Source organism: Agelaius phoeniceus, chromosome 15 (assembly GCF_051311805.1).
Source record: "Agelaius phoeniceus isolate bAgePho1 chromosome 15, bAgePho1.hap1, whole genome shotgun sequence".
Taxonomy (NCBI): Eukaryota; Metazoa; Chordata; class Aves; order Passeriformes; family Icteridae; genus Agelaius; species Agelaius phoeniceus.
The window spans coordinates 2,154,213-2,171,931 of NC_135279.1; the positions used below are offsets into that span (position 1 = coordinate 2,154,213).

The 17,719-nt window shown below is 54.7% G+C and overlaps 2 protein-coding genes across 3 annotated transcripts in view; one reads left to right on the forward strand and one right to left on the reverse strand.

Moving 5' to 3' along the window:
• The window catches only part of SH3PXD2B (SH3 and PX domains 2B), a 70,139-nt gene extending 61,928 nt beyond the window's left edge, over window positions 1-8,211 (forward strand). For both annotated transcript variants that reach the window (XM_077186420.1, XM_054643072.2), the window contains 4 exons: window positions 1,024-1,250; window positions 2,708-2,757; window positions 2,910-3,035; window positions 3,875-8,211. In XM_077186420.1, coding sequence (XP_077042535.1) covers window positions 1,024-1,250; window positions 2,708-2,757; window positions 2,910-3,035; window positions 3,875-5,347 — 1,876 coding nt within the window. In that variant the 3' untranslated portion in view covers window positions 5,348-8,211. The remainder of the gene's footprint in view (window positions 1-1,023; window positions 1,251-2,707; window positions 2,758-2,909; window positions 3,036-3,874) is intronic.
• A 1,109-nt stretch (window positions 8,212-9,320) lies between these two features.
• The window catches only part of NEURL1B (neuralized E3 ubiquitin protein ligase 1B), a 33,466-nt gene continuing 25,067 nt past the window's right edge, over window positions 9,321-17,719 (reverse strand). Inside the window, exons 3-5 of the mRNA XM_054643079.2 lie at window positions 14,785-15,492; window positions 13,664-13,789; window positions 9,321-12,914 (exon numbers count right to left, since the gene is read on the reverse strand). Of these exons, the coding sequence (XP_054499054.1) occupies window positions 12,670-12,914; window positions 13,664-13,789; window positions 14,785-15,492 (1,079 nt within the window). The 3' untranslated portion in view covers window positions 9,321-12,669. The remainder of the gene's footprint in view (window positions 12,915-13,663; window positions 13,790-14,784; window positions 15,493-17,719) is intronic.

Genomic DNA, 17,719 nt, shown 5'->3' on the forward strand with positions numbered 1-17,719 from the left:
TGGGGCTGTGGGATGTCCATTGCCAAGGCAAGTCTGTGAGCTGGGGAGGGCAGAGTTCCAGAACTCGTTTCTCTCCATCCTGACAGATTTGATGTTCAAGCACAGCTTTGGCTGAAAATCTTTGAGCTGCCCAGATTTCCTGTGCTGGGAGGTGGCTGTGTCCCCCAGCAGAGCTTTAGTGGGTGTCACATCCTGCTGATGGGGAAACCCAGGGATGTCCCAGGGCTGGCTGCATCCCCTGGCTCTGTTGGAGGCTCCTGCAGGGAATGGCCAGGCCTGGGCCAGCTCTGCTGTGTGCCAGAGGCTCCAGCCCATCCCCAGCTGAGGTTTGTTTTCTGCTGGAAGCTCATTTTCTCTTCTCTGTGGTGGAGCAAACGGCCAGGCTTGCTCAGGGTGGGAGGACACACTGCAATTTTCATAACCTCACATTGAACCTGTGCTCCTGGCAGCAGCACAGCCCCAGAAACACATCCACTGACGTGTGAGGCACAGGAGAGCTGCCACAGGAGCTCGAAAGGCAATTACAGACTCGGTAGTTGGTGCCATCTGAACGAGGTGGCTGCAGCCCAGCCAGCAGGGAGGGTCTGGCATGGCTGGGGCACTGTGCATGTGGTTTGCAGTCAGGTCACAGGGCTGGTTTCTCTCCTAAACAGATTTAGAGCAGGGAAGGGATCCAGGCTGCCAGCAGGGAGAGGGCTTGTGCTCTCTCCAAAGACCAGGTACATCAATCCTAGCAGCAGCCCTCGTGTTTTTCCCTCTGCTTTCCCTGCCAGAGCTCTTCACTCCTGAACCGGTGCCATTGCTGAGGTGAAAACTGGGCTTCACAGCACTCCCATTGCTTGGCCCTGGCTGGGGCCAGCTTGTGTGGGAGCATTAGCCATGAGGGAGCTCTGCTGGTGCCATGGAGAGCCTGGCAAGCTCCTGTTGCCCAGAGCTGCCAAGGTGTGTGCTGAGCTCTGGGCTCACGTCCTCGGCGTGTCCCAGGGGCTCTGTGCAGTGACCCTGCTGTCCTTGTCCCCACAGGTACCAGGGCCAGGAGGGCTGGGCCCCTGCCTCCTACCTCAGGAAGGGCAATGGAGATGGGTTCCCACCCAAGCTGGGCTCGGGCTCCCCGGCTCACTCTGGTGCCCTGGATCTGGATGGCATCTCCAGGCAGCAGCTGCTGGCCAGCAGGGACAAGGACGGGCTGGGGGGCCAGAGGGACAGCAGGCTGGAGAGCCGGGCCCTGCCCAGCGCCGACATCCGCCGCAGTGAGTGCTGGGCAGGGCAGGTGGGGCCAACACGGCCTCAGGTGGGCTCCAACACGGCCTTGAGTGGGCTCAAACATGGCCTCAGGTGGGCTCCAACACGGCCTTGAGTGGGCTCAAACATGGCCTTGAGTGGGCTCAAACATGGCCTTGAGTGGGTACCAAACATGGCCTCAGGTGGGCTCCAAACATGGCCTTGAGTGGGTACCAAACATGGCCTCAGGTGGGCTCCAACACGGCCTTGAGTGGGCTCAAACATGGCCTCAGGTGGGCTCCAAACACGGCCTCAGGTGGGCTCCAACACGGCCTCAGGTGGGCTCAAACATGGCCTCAGGTGGGCTCCAACACGGCCTAAGGTGGGCTCCAAACATGGCCTTGAGTGGGCTCAAACATGGCCTTAAGTGGGCTCCAAACACAGCCTTGAGTGGGCTCAAACATGGCCTCAGGTGGGCTCCAAACATGGCCTTGAGTGGGCTCCAAACATGGCCTTGAGTGGGTACCAAACATGGCCTCAGGTGGGCTCCAAACACGGCCTCAGGTGGGCTCAAACACGGCCTTAGGTGGGCTTGAAACACAGCTTCAGGTGGACTCCAAACATGGCCTCGGGTGGGCTCCAAACACGGCCTTGAGTGGGTACCAAACATGGCCTCAAGTGGGCTCAAACATGGCCTTGAGTGGGCTCAAACAGAGCCTCAGGTGGGCTCCAACGCGGCCTTGAGTGGGCTCCAAACATGGCCTTGAGTGGATTCCAAACATGGCCTCAGGTGGGCTCCAAACAGCTCTTCCCTCCCAGGCTGGGGATCCTCTCCCAGGCTCCAGGATCAGCTGGAGATGTTCTCCTCTCAGAAACTGGGGCACCTAAAGGGAGCCTGCCAGGAAAATTGAGAGGATGTTTTACAGGACAAGGGAGAATGTCTTCAAACTGGCAGAGAGCAGGTTTAGATGGGATATTGGGAAGAAATCCTTCCCTGTCAGGGTGGTGAGGGTCTGGCACAGGGTGCCCAGAGCAGCTGTGGCTGCCTCTGATCCCTGGCAGTGCCCAAGGCCAGGCTGGACAGGGATAATGAAAGGTGTCCCTGCCCATGACAGGAGGTGGAATGGGATGGGCTTGGAGGTCTTTTCAAACCCAGGCAATTCCATGATTCTGGGATTCTGTGATCTTAACCCCTCTGCAGGCCAGGTCCTCTAGGTCAGTCCTGCAATGCAAAAGTAATTTCACATGGCCACCTCAGCTGCATTTCCCAGGAGAACCTGAAAGCTGGGATACCCTTGAGACCTGGGGGACCTGTGCCACTCAGGGTTCTGGGCTGATGGGTTCTGGGCTGATGGGTTCCTCCTTCAGGTTCCTTTCCCTAGGACAGGTTTAGTCCTTGCCTTTCTGTTCTGTCTCTCACTTGTCTTTCATGAACACGTGCTTAAAAACCAGAAACTCATCAGCATCTGGAATTCTTCCTCCACAGAGTCACCAAAGATGAGGCAGAGGCCACCTCCTCGCCGAGACCTCACCATAGTAAGTGCCAGCTGGTGTGGGAGGGCAGCAGTGGCACAGGGGAGCACTGCAAGGAGCTCTAGTGGCTGGTTGGGATCTTGTTCCCGTGCCTGGATGTGGTGTCACACCTGCTGTACAAACACACTGATGACTTTTCTGTTTTCCTGTCCCAGCCCCGTGGTCTGAACCTGCCTAAGCCTCCTGTCCCCCCTCAAGTGGAAGAGGAATATTACACCATTGCTGACTTCCAGACCACCATCCCTGATGGCATCAGCTTCCAGGCAGGGATGAAAGTAGAGGTGAGACTGTCACCTTCCCTTCACACACTGTCACTGTCACTTCAGGGCAGTGCTCCTGGCTGCCATTGCCCTGGCACCTTTTGGGCAGGGCTCCCCTTCCAGGCCAGGGAGAGCTGCTCCCCATGGTGCTCTGGGTGCAAACCAGGCATGGTTTTGTCTCTGTTAGCATTCCAGACTCTGAGAGTGACATAAAAGCCTGTAGGAGCTCAAGGGACTCTGGCCCCACACCGTTCTTGGTGGCCTCCTGTCCCCCAAGTGTGAGTGCTCTGTTTGAGCAAATGGAAAATAAACCCACACCACAAACGGCATTGGAGATGGAGTTTATCCTCTTAGTTAAGCCAGGTGTAAAGTTAAAAGCCCTTCCAAATTCCTGGCACACCCTCTTTGCTGGCAGAACCCCTCCTGCAGATGGGATTTTGCTTTCTCCGTGTCCGGATGTGATTTACGCCTCTCTAAGAGGATTTTTTCTTCAGGGCTGCCCCACTCAGCCCCTGCCAGGTCCCAGCCCCACTCCTGGAGCTGCAGACAGGCTGGGCAGGGTGGGATCCACACGGGATCGCTGCTGCTGCTGCTGCTTCATTGCTCCAACAGTGCCACGCTGTGGCCAGCACCCAGCATCCCTCTCCGGGATGGATGAGGGACAGAGACAGCTCAGCAGCTCTTCCTCAGCCCTCTTCCTTCCCTGGCAGCCAGGACCAGGCGTCCCTCCCCTTAGGATGCCACTGCTGGGATTCCAAGGCTTTTGGCTGGAGCAGCACAAGGCCATGTGTCACCCTGCCATCATTTCTGCAACCCCTGAGCGCAGAGTGGCTGTCTGAGGTCTCCTTTCCCCCTGGCAGGTTATTGAGAAGAACCTGAGTGGCTGGTGGTACATCCAGATCGAGGAGAAGGAGGGCTGGGCCCCTGCCACCTTCATTGACAAGTACAAGAAAACCAGCAACGCCTCCAGGCCCAATTTCCTGGCTCCCCTCCCCAACGAGATGGCGCAGCTGCGGCTCGGTGACACCGATGGCGGCAGCGCCAGCGAGGAGGTGACAGGGCCCTGCCGACCCCTGCCAGAGGCTCCTCCCAACGGCATGGACTGCACTGGGAGGTGGGGCAAGGACTGGAAGGGGAAGGAGGACAGCGGGGACCTGTCCTTCGCCGGGGGCTATGAGGAGATCTCAGACCGTGACACAGAGGAGAAGCCCAGCCTCCCACCCAGGAAGGAGTCCATCATCAAATCAGAAGGAGAGTTACTAGAGAGGCAGAGGCCTCCCCCCAAGCCCCCAGGCATGATTTTGCCCATGATCCCACCCAAGCAGTCGGCAGCCCCGAAGGACAGCAAGAAGCCGGAGCTCAAAGCGGAGAAGGGCAAACTCTTCCAGCTGAAGAACGAAATGGGGCTGGAGTGTGGACACAAGGTGTCGGCCAAGGAGGTGAAGAAGCCAAACCTCCGGCCCATTGTCAAGCCAACCAAGCCAAAAGCTGAGCCCATGGAAGACAAACCTGAGCCCATCACCCAGAACCCCTTCTTGAAGTCAAGACCTCAGATCAGGCCGAAACCCGCTGCGTCCCCCCGGCCTGAGGCACCCCCAGCCGATGACAGACTGGACATTTGCAGCCTGCGGAGCAAGCTGAGACCTGCCAAGTGCCCAGAGAAGCCCTCGGAGCAGGACCCCGCTGCTGGGGAAAGCTCCTTCAGCAATGCCGCGCTCTCCTCAGAGCCTTGCGGGCGCTTTCCGGAGCGGCCGGGCACGGAGAGCAAAGCCCTTCCCAAGCTGGACATTGCCCCCAAAGAGGCACTGCCCAAATCTCCCCTGGGCCCAGCGAGCCCCCCCTGTGCCCGGGATGCCCCTCAGCGCCCCGTGGTGCCCCCTCGCAGGCCACCCCCTCCCAAGAAGATGGGGGCTCCTGCTGCCATGGCCGCCGAGCCCAGGGCCCCGGTGCGGGAAGCCCCCGAGGCCAGGCCCTCAGCAGTGCCAGGCAGGCCCATGCTGGTCCCTCCCAAAGCCAAGCCCTTCCTCGCTGCCTGCATGCCGGACGAAGCCAAAGCCAGAATAAACCCAAAGGTCATCTCCAAGCCCGTGGAAAGAGGGGAGGCCAAGGAGAGGCCCTCAGCTGCCATCTCTGGGCCTGACGTCTCCAGGGAAGCTCTGTACGTGGCAGTGGCGGATTTTGAAGGTGACGAGGAGACCAACAGCTTCAGAGAAGGGACTTTGTTTGAAGTTCGTGAGAAGAACAGCAGTGGCTGGTGGTTCTGCAGGGTCCTGGCTGGGGGGCCCTGCTGGGAGGGCTGGATCCCTTCCAATTACCTGCGGAAGAAGCCGTAGCTGCTCCATGGCTGGAGGCTCCCTGGTCTCTCACCTGAGTATTTAATGAGCAGATTAATTTATAGTTTTCTGTAAGGCTGGCTTTAAAAGAGAAGATAATAATTTGAGATCCCACGCTTCCCAGCTGGAGCCCCTTGGCAGCAGCTGGAGGAAGCAGCTCGGCCTCCCCTCCTCACCCCTGTGCTCCCTGTACCCATCCTCCTCCTCACATTCCCCAAAGGACTTGGCTTCCGTGGTTCTCTGTGCTGGGGAGATGGACCTTGAGTGACGTTCTGCCACCTCTGTGGTGAACTGGAGAGAGATCCAGCAGCAGCCAGGTGGAATGGTACCAATGCAGGAAATGACAGAAGGATTTGCCTTTCCCTGAAGCTCAGGGTCGCAGCCAAGAGTTGCAGGTCATGTTGCTTAGTCCAGGGGTGTAGCAGAGCCACGAGGAATGTGGCAAAAAGGAGGAAATGATTGCTGAGAACAGGTTCCTGTAGCTCTGTCTTTGGTTGAGGGCTGTGCCATGCTCCCCCTGCACGGGGATCATCCCTTGGTCCTTCCCTGCTCTACGATGACAAGTGTTAACTTCAACATCCTCCTGATGGAAAAAAATAGGGAAAAATACACCCTCATTTACCAGGTCCTGCTGTGCTGCTCCAGGACAGCTCTCAGGCTTCTCCCCTGCAGTACTGCAACCAAACATCAGAGGGGTTTTGCTTCCGGAGCTGAGGAATTCTATGCAAGGCACAGAGGACCAGAACAACCCCAAAACCCCTGGAAAAGGGAATGCTTTGCTCTCCTCCCCACACAGACTGCCCTGCCTGTTGGACTCGGAGGGGACCACCCCTTCCAGGACCCACTGAGCTCCCCGGGCTGGCGGGCAGCAGCCGGGAGCTGGGTCCTTCCCTCGGTGCTGATTTATCAAGTGCAATCCAGAATGTGGGAGCTCAGCTCCTCATCACCACCAGTTCTGAGGTGTGTCTGGTGCTCAGGGGCTGCCTGCCTTGTTTGTCACCCCTCCTACCTGTCCTCCAGGTTCTTGCATTTCACCCTGTGGGCCAGGTTGGCTTGGAGGGGCTTCTGGGCAAGCAGAGCCTGGGCTTTTTCCATGCTGACATTCCTGCCTTGCCCTCAGTGCTGCTTATCCCAGCAGGAGGATGAGCTGTTGCTCCCCAGTGCTGCTTTCTTCCTTTCTGTCCTTGGCTATTTGCAGCTTCAGGGCCACATTTCTCTCCAGAAGAGCTTTAAACCCAGATGTCTGTGGGTTTCACAGAGTCACAGAATTGTTGGGGCTGGAAGGGACCTCTGGAGATCATCCAGTCCAGCATCCGTGCCAAGGCAGGGTCAGGTTTGGTGTTGACCAAGCCCTGTTGCCCTCTCTGGTCTAATTGCAAGTGTGAGCAATGCAGCCACATTGTTTTGCTGCTGAAAATAATGACAGTTTTCCCTCTAATTTGAGGCTGGCTGAATTGAAGGAGCGTTCTCCACTCCCCCAGATGCTCACTTCCTTCTCTGTCCATATTTTCCACCCTGGGAATGTGAAGATCCTTCTGTTTGCATACAGAAAAAACAGTAGTCCCAGGATCATTCTGGGAGGGCAGTGGGGCAGTTTGATCCAATAGAGAAATCCTGACCATCCTCATATCCAGAAGCCCCAAAATTGATTTTTAGCCATGGGAATTCACTCACCCCGGTGTGTGGCTGATTCCTCTCCCTCCCACCTGCGGTTTCCTCCGGTGGCACATCAGCCCCTGATGGGGCTGACTCACCTGAGCTGGCAAAAAGCATTTTGCAAAACCACATTTGCAAGGCAGTGCAATAACAAAGCTCCTTGCTGGCACATCGGGAGGTGTTGATGTGCTCCTGGGTGGGTTGGGACAGCTCTGCCTTGGCTCTGCCTGGCTCCACTCGATCCCTTCTGCTTTGGAAAGGAGTGGGGACAGGATGAGTTAAAGCAGAGCTGTTCCACAGCCAAATCCAGCTCCCACAGTATGTGGGAAGGGCTGGACCTGTATCCCTCCTCTTGACACAGGGTGGAAGGGCCGTGTGTCCTTTTCCCAGGCACCGTGTCCTTGCTCTGCCTTTGCTGAATGGCCTTTTCATCTCAGCTCTGTCTCAGAGACCTCTGTGCCCTGGCTCTCCTCAGAGAGGGCTGTGCTATTTGTGTGGTCTGGCCTCTGAAGGAGGGCTGTTCCCTCTCCCCTCCCAGCCTGAGCCTCAGAACTGGTCGTGCTCCATTTTCCTGACACAAGTACTGTATTGGCTCGCTGAGCATGGGGCAGGAGCGCTCCCTTCTTCCCAAAGAGCTTCCAGGAGGGAGTGCCCTGGTGGGATCCCCCTCAGGAGGTGCCCACACCTGCAGCCTTACCCCTTTTCCACTCTCCTGCCTGCCCAGGTTCCTGTGGGGAAGGTGCCAGGAGCTGCTGGGCTGGCAGGGCTTTGTCCCCGCTCTGCTTTGTGCCCCTGCTCCTGCAGCCACCTGTGCCCCAGGCCAGGCTGCCTCTCCTCCCTGGACCTCCCTGCCTACCTCGTGAGGAGGAGGAGGGTGGCCAGAAGCAGCCCAGACTCGGGGGCAGCCCCCCACCAGGCAGAGCCCAGCCTTTGAGAGCAGGGGCTGTGCCATGGCTTGGGGCCCAGGAGCTGGGATCTGGGGACAGAGCAGGCTGGGCACATCCTGGGTGGGCATCAGCCCTGCAGTGCCCAGCTCCTGCCAGGCTCCCAAAGCCCATTTGTCTGTCCGTGTGTCTCTATATTATGTAATGTGTATAAATCTCCATTACTGTGGGTGGGTGGGGGGCAGCAGAAGGTAGATGTAGCTGTGTCCATGCCCTGTCTATACCTTCACCTTTAAGGGATGGATTTTTTTTTTATTTGCTGGGTTTGGGGTTGGTTTTTTTTTTTTCTTTTCTTTTTTTTTTTTTAAGAAACAAAAATAAACTGCTTGACTGGTTTCAAGCACCCTGGTGAACCTGTGTGTATGGCTGGTGGAATTCTGGGGTGCTGCTCCTGTATCCAGGGCTGGTTTGGGGTCTGTCTGTCTGTCCGTCCTGTCAGCTGTGGCAGGGAGGCTCATGGGGACCCTGACAGCTCCTTGTGTCTTCCTTGGTGCCCAGATTTATATCTCATTTATATCCCACCAAATGGGGCAGTGGAGTGTGGAAGTTTTTACTTTGGGCTCAAACCAGCAGAGTTCAGTGATTTTGGGAAGATGCAGAGAGAGAAGGAGGCACTGCCAGTGCTGAGGGGCTTTGGGGGTTCTGGGTGGCCAGGGATCGATTCTGGGGGTAAACTGAGGCAGCAGAGTGTCTAAAAAGGCATTTTGACATAAATTGTCAGCTCCTTCAGCACCCAGAGTGAGCGAGGGGTTTGTGTGAACACTCAGCTCTGGCAGGGCAGAGTTGTGGATGAATTTTTCCACTCCACATGAAGAGAAAAAGAAAAGGGAAAAGGAAACAGGAAAAGGGAAGAGGAAAGAGGAAAAGGGGAAAGAAAAGGGGAAAGGAAACAGGAAAAGGAAAGAAGAAAGGGAAAAGGGAAGGGTAAAAGGAAAAGGGGAAGGAAAAAGGAGAAAAGGAAAAAAACTAAAATTAAAATCAGCCTCCTGCTGTGTCTCCATCACCCCTGGCTGCCTCAGCCTCAGCAGGGAACAGGAAGGGGCCAGGCTGGTGAGTGCATAAGAAATTTGGGGCTCTTTGTGAAGGCCACCAAAGCCTTCCACCTCTGTAGCCCTGCAATGCACCCTTGTCCCCCAAACTTCCAAGGATTTGCAGGGTTAAATGAGCCAGCAAAGCCTCCCAGCCCACGGAGGGAGTGAGCAGCCACCGGGCAGTGACTCCCAGGAGCAAAGCAAAGCTCAGGAAAGGTTTGTAAAGTTGTTTTTATTATTTTGGAAGTCTCTGCCCCTCTGGATTAGTCTTTCCTCACTTTGCAAATCAAGGCTGTCTCACCCCCCCAGCTCAAACTCTTTGAAGCACTCTGGAGCACTCTGTACAAGCCAAAGGTTTATTTGTTTCATAAACAAGTCAAAATTATATTCATGGAAAACAGGTAAATGGACAAAAGGAAAACACACAGCACTGAACACTATAGAGCACTGACATGTAGAGGTGCAGCTCCCTCCCTCGTGCGATGCCCTCCCTCCCCAGGCCCCCCAAAATTTTGCTGGAAAAGCCTAATACAGAGGTCCAAAAGCTGATTCAGCTTCAACAAGATAATACAGGTCACAGTATTGAATCATAAAGGTAACGACAAGAGAGGAACTGCCTCAGAAAGGGGGAGAGGTAAAAGAGTTCCCCCATCTCTTTCCTTTCTTCCTTTTTTCTTTAAATTTTCAAACAATGGTTAAGGAGGAGAGGAGGGGAAAATCCATGGAAATAAACACTTTTTCACTCCTAAATATATATATATATATATGTGTGTGTGTATATACATATATATATATATGTATAAAGCAGGATTCTCAGTGAACACAAAATTCTATAAAACTACCATTGATCTGTGTTGGTTTTCTCCCCCCATCTTTTTTTTTTTTTTCTTTTTAAAAGTTGCTTTAAAAAGGATAAAAAGTGCACAGACACCCTTATAAGGCACAAACAGATCTTCTGTACAAATCATATATCATTGGACTGTTTAAAAAAAATAGCAATACGAATACTAACAATGAAATCTGTAAGAGGCTACCTTTTCCTGGAAATCTTTTTTTTTTTTTCTTTTTTTTTTCTTTTTTTTTGAGGCCTATTTTGGAAAATTCCTGTTGCTCTTGGATAGGCAGGGCCACAGGTCCACTGCTCTCCCATCCCTCTTGGTTCCTTGCTGGCCTCACTGGGTGCTGCCCCTCCTTGCAAACTGGTTTTGGCTGCTACAGCAAAAATTCAGCCTCTGCAAAGTGTCCTGAACAGCTCCTGGGGTGGATTTGGTGTTTCTCCTTGCTGGCTTAAAAATACAAAACAGAGCTACACCAAAAAAACCCCAGCCAGGCTGCACCCACCCTGCTGATGGAGGCCCTGAGGTGGCACCGAGCAAGGGGGGCTCTGCCCCGCTGGTGTCACTGGGAGCAGTGACCCAAGGGCACCCCTGGAGCTGGGACAGCACCCTGGGCACGGCCCAGACCTGATCCAGGCTGGGCATTCCAACAGCTCTCCTTGGATTCCTCCCCAGGGAAAGGCTTCCCACGGCTGGCAGTGCCCAGGCAGGTGCTGACACACCCTGGCACTGCCCACAGCTGGGCCTGGCTCTGCCAGCGTGAGGCTGGGACATCCCTGGCAAAGCAGAGCCTGTGCTCCCTGGGGTGCAGGACAGCTGGGAGGTCCAGAAAAGCTCCAGATGCAGGGAATGTGCCCTGGCTCCTCCTCGGGGACAGGTGGGACTGAAAGGTGCAGTGGCTCTGCTCAGGGTGGTGGCACAGCCAGTGGCACCAAAAAGGTCTTCAAAAAGGGCTCTGCAAAGCTGTTGGGCCCTCGTGCAGGGCCATGGCTGAGAGGTCACAGCAGCCTCTCCTTCCACACTCAATAAAAATGTTCATCAGCACTCCAAGGAAAAAACAAAAGGTTTCTGGGTGCCCTGTGAGCACAGCCCGCTGCAGGAGGAGGATGAGCTGCTCCCTGGCTGTGCCCTCCCTGATGGCAGCGTGGCACAGGGCTGGCACAGGGCTGGCACAGGGCTGGCACAGGCCAGTAGCCAAACCCAGCTCTCCTGGCACAGCCAAGCCCCCACCTGGGCAGCAGCACCACACACCCACAGCCTTGGAGGAGAGAGGGAATAGGCAGACATCCCTCAGGCTCCCTCTGTGCTCAGAAGCTCTGAAATGTACAGGAGTTATCATTCCATTTTTTCCCTTTTCCAGGCTAAAATGTGGTAATTGCACCTTTCTGAAAAGCTGTTCTTGTGCACTTGGTAGCACATGGTCACCGAGCTGCAGGGACACAGCTCCTCTCATCCTCCCATTTCCATCTTTTTTCCCTCTTTCTGAGCCTGAAGCAGCTGGAAACTGGCCAGGCTGGGGCTGAAGGACAGGATAGGGGCTGTGCAATGGGCAAAGGACAGAGACTGGAGCAGCAGGGAGGAGGATGCTGAGCTCCTCACACCAGCCCTGGTACTGAACAATCAGGTGCTGCCTGCAGCTGACATTACACCCAAAACCCATTTACCTTTAAATTCCCACCATCTAATTCAGCCTCAGAGCCTTTTTCTTTCCTCCTCAGTAAAGCCAAGTGAGATAGTCCCTGTTTTTTCTCAGCAAGGTCTCAGGTACACTTGAGACCCAGCGTGCAGGCAGCTGGGAGCTGTGCTGGGAAAGAAAGAACAAGTAAAATCAGCACATACAGTCCCCAGAAATAAAGGTGAGCCTGATGGGACTGGGTCAGAAATGAATTTCTCACCAAAGCCTCCAAAAATCCCCGTGGTGGGGCGGGAGGAAGGCTGAGCCCTGCCATGGCACTGGCTGCAGGGGAAGGTCTAGCACAGGTGACAGTCAGGACAGGTGACACAGCAGCTGTGCCACCTCCAGGAGGGCAGAGCAAAGTGCAGAGGTGTGTGCCTGCAGGTGGCAAAGCCACCACTGCAGTGTCCCATCCACACACCCCTGTCACCCACAGGCTGTGTTTATGGCTTCAGAAGGCAGCAGGGCAGTGCCCAAGGTGCCCCTCACAGCTCCTGCAGCTCCATCACTACAGGGGCTCTGTGTGGGCTCCTGCTCCTCACTGCTACCCCAGGGCAGCTCCCTGGCTCTCAGCCTCCGTGGTCAGAAGTCCCTGTTCTGCCTCAGAAAGAAAAATCTGCATTATCTAAGCCCAGACCAGCTCCTCCATGTCCCCATGAGTCTGTTCATGGGGACAGAACCCCAATAAGTGACAGTCTGGCTGTGTCACTATTTGGCTTGAGCTGGTTCTCCTTACATGACATTTCCAGATCATTTCTGTCCACTTTGAACCCTCCTGCTGGGCTTTATCCCATTTTTACTCCACCACAGCACAAGCCCCTGGCAGCAGCCCAGAGCTGTGGGGTTTTAGGGTCGGGCAGCCCAGTGGCACCTGGCACTGCCCAGTGGCATCTGGCACTGCCCAAGTGACAACCTCCCCATCTGAACCCACAGCACAGCGAGCCTCCCCCTCAGCAGGAGGAGAGAAAAAAGAGCCTTTGCAGGGGAAATTTCTCATTTGCAGCTGGCTCAGGTCCCGGGCCCCACACGATCCTCAGCTTTGCTCCCTGAATTGTGCCCTAGCAGTCAAATAAGGAAACACAGATAACGAGCCACTGGATAACGACTGACCAGCACGATAACCCAGAAGCAGGGACGGAAAGGCGTGGGTTGCTAGCGGCGTTCCCCCTTCCTGCAGCCCCTACGGACGGTAAATCTTTATCACATCTTTGATGACCCGTCGGCAAATGGGGCAGCAGGCGTTGAGCTGCTTCTTCAGCTTAAGACCACAGGTGTTGCAGAGGCACATGTGTCCGCAGGTGTAGATCACCGTGTCCACCTCGCTGTCAAAGCACACGGTGCACTCCCCGTTCTTGCTGCTCGATGGCTCCGGAGGGGAGAAGACAGGAGAGATGGGGGGGCTCAAAGGGGAGCTGGGGGCGGTCACTGCAAAAGAAAAGGGAGAATGAAGCTGGTCAACTGGGATGGAGCAAAGCTGACACTGTGTGACACACTTAAGGCAGGTTTTAAGGCTGTCCTTAGTCATTGCTTGGTTCTTTGGCCAAGTGAATCCCAGTGTATTCCAACGTGCAGCAGTCAGAGCCTGTTAGCCCTTTTCTACACATGGGGCAGGTGCCACATCCACACATTTTCTGAACACATAGGGATGGTGATTCCATCACTTCCCTGGGCTGCTTGTTCAATACATGACCACCCTTTCCATAAAGAGATTATTCCTTATATTTGAATTAAACCACTCCTGGTGTAACTAGATGCTGTTTCCTCCCATCCTGTTCCTGTTCCCTGGCAGCACAGCCCAACTCCCCCGGCTGTCCCCTCCTGTCTGGGAGTTGTTCAGAGCCAGAGGGTCCTCCCTGAGCCTCCTTTTCTCCAGGCTGAGCCCCTTTCCCAGCTCCATTCCCTTCCCTGGACATGCTCCAGCCCCTCCATGTCTTTCTCATCTCAAGTGGCACAGAATTGGAACACAAGATTCGAGGTGCAGCTTCAGCAGTGCCCAGCACAGGGGACAGTCCCTGCCCTGCTCCTGCTGGCCACACTGGGGCTGATACAACCAATGCACAGCCCTTCTCCAGGCCATGAAAACCTTTCCAGCACTGTGTTTTCTTCCCATTCCTTCTGTTGGCCTGGCAGGAGAGGTAACCCCCCTCCCTGGGGCTGAGGCTGGCTGTCCTTACCCAGCGAGGACTCGGAGGCTGATGAGGACCTGTTGACGCTGAAGGCCATGTCTGAGTCACTGTCATACTGGGAGCCACCAGGAGATCCTGAGGGAGACACCGTCCCTGGGCTGGACTGCACCGTGCCTGGGAACACAGGAGAGAGCTGAGCCCACAGAGGGACACCCCAAACCTGGCCAAACCCCTCAGCCTGCTGAGCTGCTCCCACCCCCCCACACAGCGACTTCAGGGCAAGTCCTGAGTTAATGCTGCCCCTTGGAAACAACGTAGGGCAAGATTCTGGATGTGAGCCCAGGGTCTGGACCTTGTTATGCCTTTGTATGATGCCTGTTCAGCTTCAGAGAAGCAAGCACCAGGTTATGCAATATTTGCCTTTCCTCTTCCCCACGGTCCCACTCTCCCCAGCAGCAGTGGGCTCCAGCTGTGGCTGTCACACTGTCAGCTGGGAAAAGCCATTGCTTTGGATGAAGAAAACCTGCTTTACAAAGTCATTAACATCTGCTTTTCTGATTGAATCCTTAACAGAAGGAAATGAGAAAGGCTGGAACTGGTCACCAGCAATGGATCAGAAGTGCCAGCTGATCCCTGAGCTGTGGCAGTGCTTCAGGAGCAATTACTGCCCATGCTTAAACCAGAGCTGTGCCCATAAAAATCACCATCCTTAGCAAGGCAGACGTTTAATACCTGTGGGCTGGAATAGGGAGTTTATAAAGAATCCCTTCTATAAACAAGCCTACTGAAAAACAGCTGCCCCCCACAACCATCCCTGTTTGTAAAGACTCCCTTCTATAAACAAACCCACTGAAAAGTGGCTGCCCCCCACAACCATCCCTGTTTGTAAAAACTCCCTTCTATAAACAAACCCACTGAAAAAAAGCTGCCCCCCACAGCCATCTCTGCCTCTCTGCCTGGTGCTTGTTTTATCTCCCAAGCCTCATTCTTTCCTGGGGCAATCCTAGAGGCTGCACACATCTCTGTGACAGGCACCATGCTTTGTCACTCTTGTTTGCAAACACAACGAGCTGCATCCTCCCATCAGTGAACACTCTGAGTGCAAACCCAGAGCTCTGCTTCTGGCCCAGGAACCTACTCCAGCCAGGTGCTCCATGTGCTGCACTTACCCAGGATTTTGAGCTGGTTGATCACACCGTGGATGGTAAAAAACACCCAGAGGGACTGTGAGGTGTCCACGCACATGAGCATGCCCCGGCTGGCCCCGTTGACCCCGTGGTGCACCTCTCCGTTGGGCAAGACCATGAAGCTGAGGATGTCACCACTGTTGAGCACTGGGAAGGCCCTGTAAACCACCCAGTACTCCTTACGGTCCAGGAGAAAATCCGGATCCGCTGGGAGCTCGTTTGTCCGCAAAGTGCTCGGATCACAGGAGGTGATGCCGAACGAGAGGGCCCCGTAGTAGGGCAGCCCCAGGTGTCCTACTTCCACAAAGAGGCTCTCCCCGATGTGCAAAGGCCGGTCAGAAAACACCAAGGTCCTATTGCTCTCCTGCCAGTTGGTGCAGGCCACCATCCTGTCCTGGGAGAAGGTGATGTCGGGGCCGCGGGTGGGGTGGAAGCGCAGGTCGGTGTCCAGGAAGGCCGGGACTCCCTGGGCGTGCTGCCGCCGGCTGGGGCAGCAGGGGATGATGTGGTTGTCAGTCCCAAGCCCTGGTACCCGGCTTAGGTTCAGGTTTGCAATTTTGGCCACCACTTGGTTGTTCTCGAGCTCGTTGTTGTTGAAGTTGGCCGAGTCGTGGTTGCTCTGGGGAAGGCAGGTGCTGAGCCGGGCGGTGCTGAGCCGGGCCGTGGTCATGGTCTCTGCAAACATGCTGTCTGTGAGAGAAACCCAGGCACAGAGGCTTTAGTCAAGAGAAAACCGCCTGCTTTTATGCTTACAGTTGTTATTGCAGCCTACAGACTCCATGAGGAAAAAGCAGCCACGGGTCAACGACTAATGACCAGCTCCTGGTGCAGAGTCACGCGTGGAGCAGACAGAGAGTGGCTGCATCTGGCACCAGCCAAGGAAAACCAAGTGTTCCAAAGTACCTGTGTGATCTGGGAGCTCCTTGCACTGGGAAATGGGGAAAAGCTGGAAACCAGTGTGCTCCTACAGCTTTCTGACAGAAGGATCTGATAGCTCTGAGGTTATATTATTAAAAAAAAAAAAAAACTCAATATTTTGTTGTCCCAAGGTCTTGTGCAAGACAGGTCCACAAGTGATGGACTCAAGGATGAATGGATATTCTTTCCACACTCCTTGTCAATGCCTTACACCTGTGTCCAGGCACAGGTGTGTCCCAGAGAGGTCATTTCAAGCCTCATATCTCAGGGGTGTTCACAGCCCTGCAGAGGTTTTGAATGGAGAGCTTGTCACAAAAGCTACTTCCTGCAGGTGTTAGAAAGCTTTTACAGCAGAAGGTTGTTTTCCCTTTTCACAGCAAAGGGAAAGTCAGGATGTTGATCCTTAATTAATTTCCCAGATTTCCACTTGAGCCATGCCAGGCTTGGGGGTGATATAAAGGTGTGGGAAAGTTTGGGACTGTTCACCCTTCTACCTCCAGCCCTGCAGGGGCAGCTGGACACTTCACTCTGAAGGGTTTAATGCACTGAGCAAAGTCAGAGCATGTGGAATTTAAGAGTCTGTGTGAATGACTCCTGGTCTTCCCAGAGATGGAGAGGGGTGAAGCAGCCCAGCACCAACACTGCCTGCTCCCTGGAGGAGAGAATCCCCAGGCTTTTGGCAAAAAAGGAAAAACACCCAAATCCACCCAGCAGCTGCAAAGCAGAACCTGCCTCACTCAGAAACCCAGGAAGGAGAGGCCACTGGGGTGGGCTGATGGCTGGAGCAGCTCCTTCTCAGCCAGCACAGCTTGTGTGGCAAGAAATGCTCCCACAGAGGAGTCAGACACATCCAAACTTCATGACGGGTGTCTCATCCCTGGAAGTGTCCAAGGCCATGTTGGACAGGGCTTGGAACAGCCTGGGATAGTGGAAGGTGCCCCTGCCCATGGTAGGGGGCTGGAATGAGATGATCTCTAAGATTCCTTCCAGCCCAAACCATTCTGTGACTCGTGATGCTGAAAGACACATTTTATGCCTCAGAACTGGATTTCACAATTTTCTCAACTCGGAACATTTTGGGAGGATGAGGCAGAGACAAGAAGATCCTTAAGCAAGGAATTCAGGTCCCCTGGTGCCCCAGGTGGCTGAGTATGGCCCTGATTCCTGGGGCAGTGTGGGGGGTTTGGTGTTTTAATTTAAAAAAACCTCCCAGCAGAGTACAGGTGCTCTCAGCCTGAGCTTTTCACTGGGAACTCTTGGATGCTGCAGGCAGGAGTGGTGGTGGGGAGCAGAAAGAAGCTGCATTTTATTTTTCAGGCTCCAATTTAATGAGGAGAAAGAAGAGCTCTGGTAAAGCAGCTGCCTTAGCCAATACAGCAAACATTCCTTCTCCTCTGTGATGAGCACCAGAGGCTGGAGTGTGTCACAACTGCAATTACAGGACAAGCTGCTGGTGCAGTTTAATTACACATTTGAGGCACAGCAGACAGGGAAAAGCATTGTTTATGTGTGGCCTTCTCGCCTGTAAAATAATTGGCACTGCTGAGAAGGATGTGTGATGGAGCTGCCTGCCCTCTGGACTCACCATTCCACAGCTCAGCCCTGGTGCCTGCTCTGTGCCAGGCTGGCAGCACCATCCCCTGGGGCAGGTGCAGCTGCCTTGGGCTGTTCAAACTCCATCAGCTCCAAGGAGTCTCCGGCAAAGGGCAACTCTCTTGGATTTTAAAAGTGTTCCCTGTGGTGCAGCCCAGTTCAAACACTCCATCTAACGCTGAATTAATTAGAAATTTCAATGCTGTAAAAGCCACTAAAGGAAAATCATTCCATGGCCATCAGCTGGGTTTGCTAATGGGAACAGATTCATCCCCTCTTGCAGCCCTCCCTATGGATGAGGCTGTAAACCAGCCAGACTCCACCTGATTCCAGGGCTCTGAGTGATGTCCCTGTGCCAAGGAAGGGTCACAGTGCCAACACAGCCCCTCAAAGTGCCAGCCTGGGG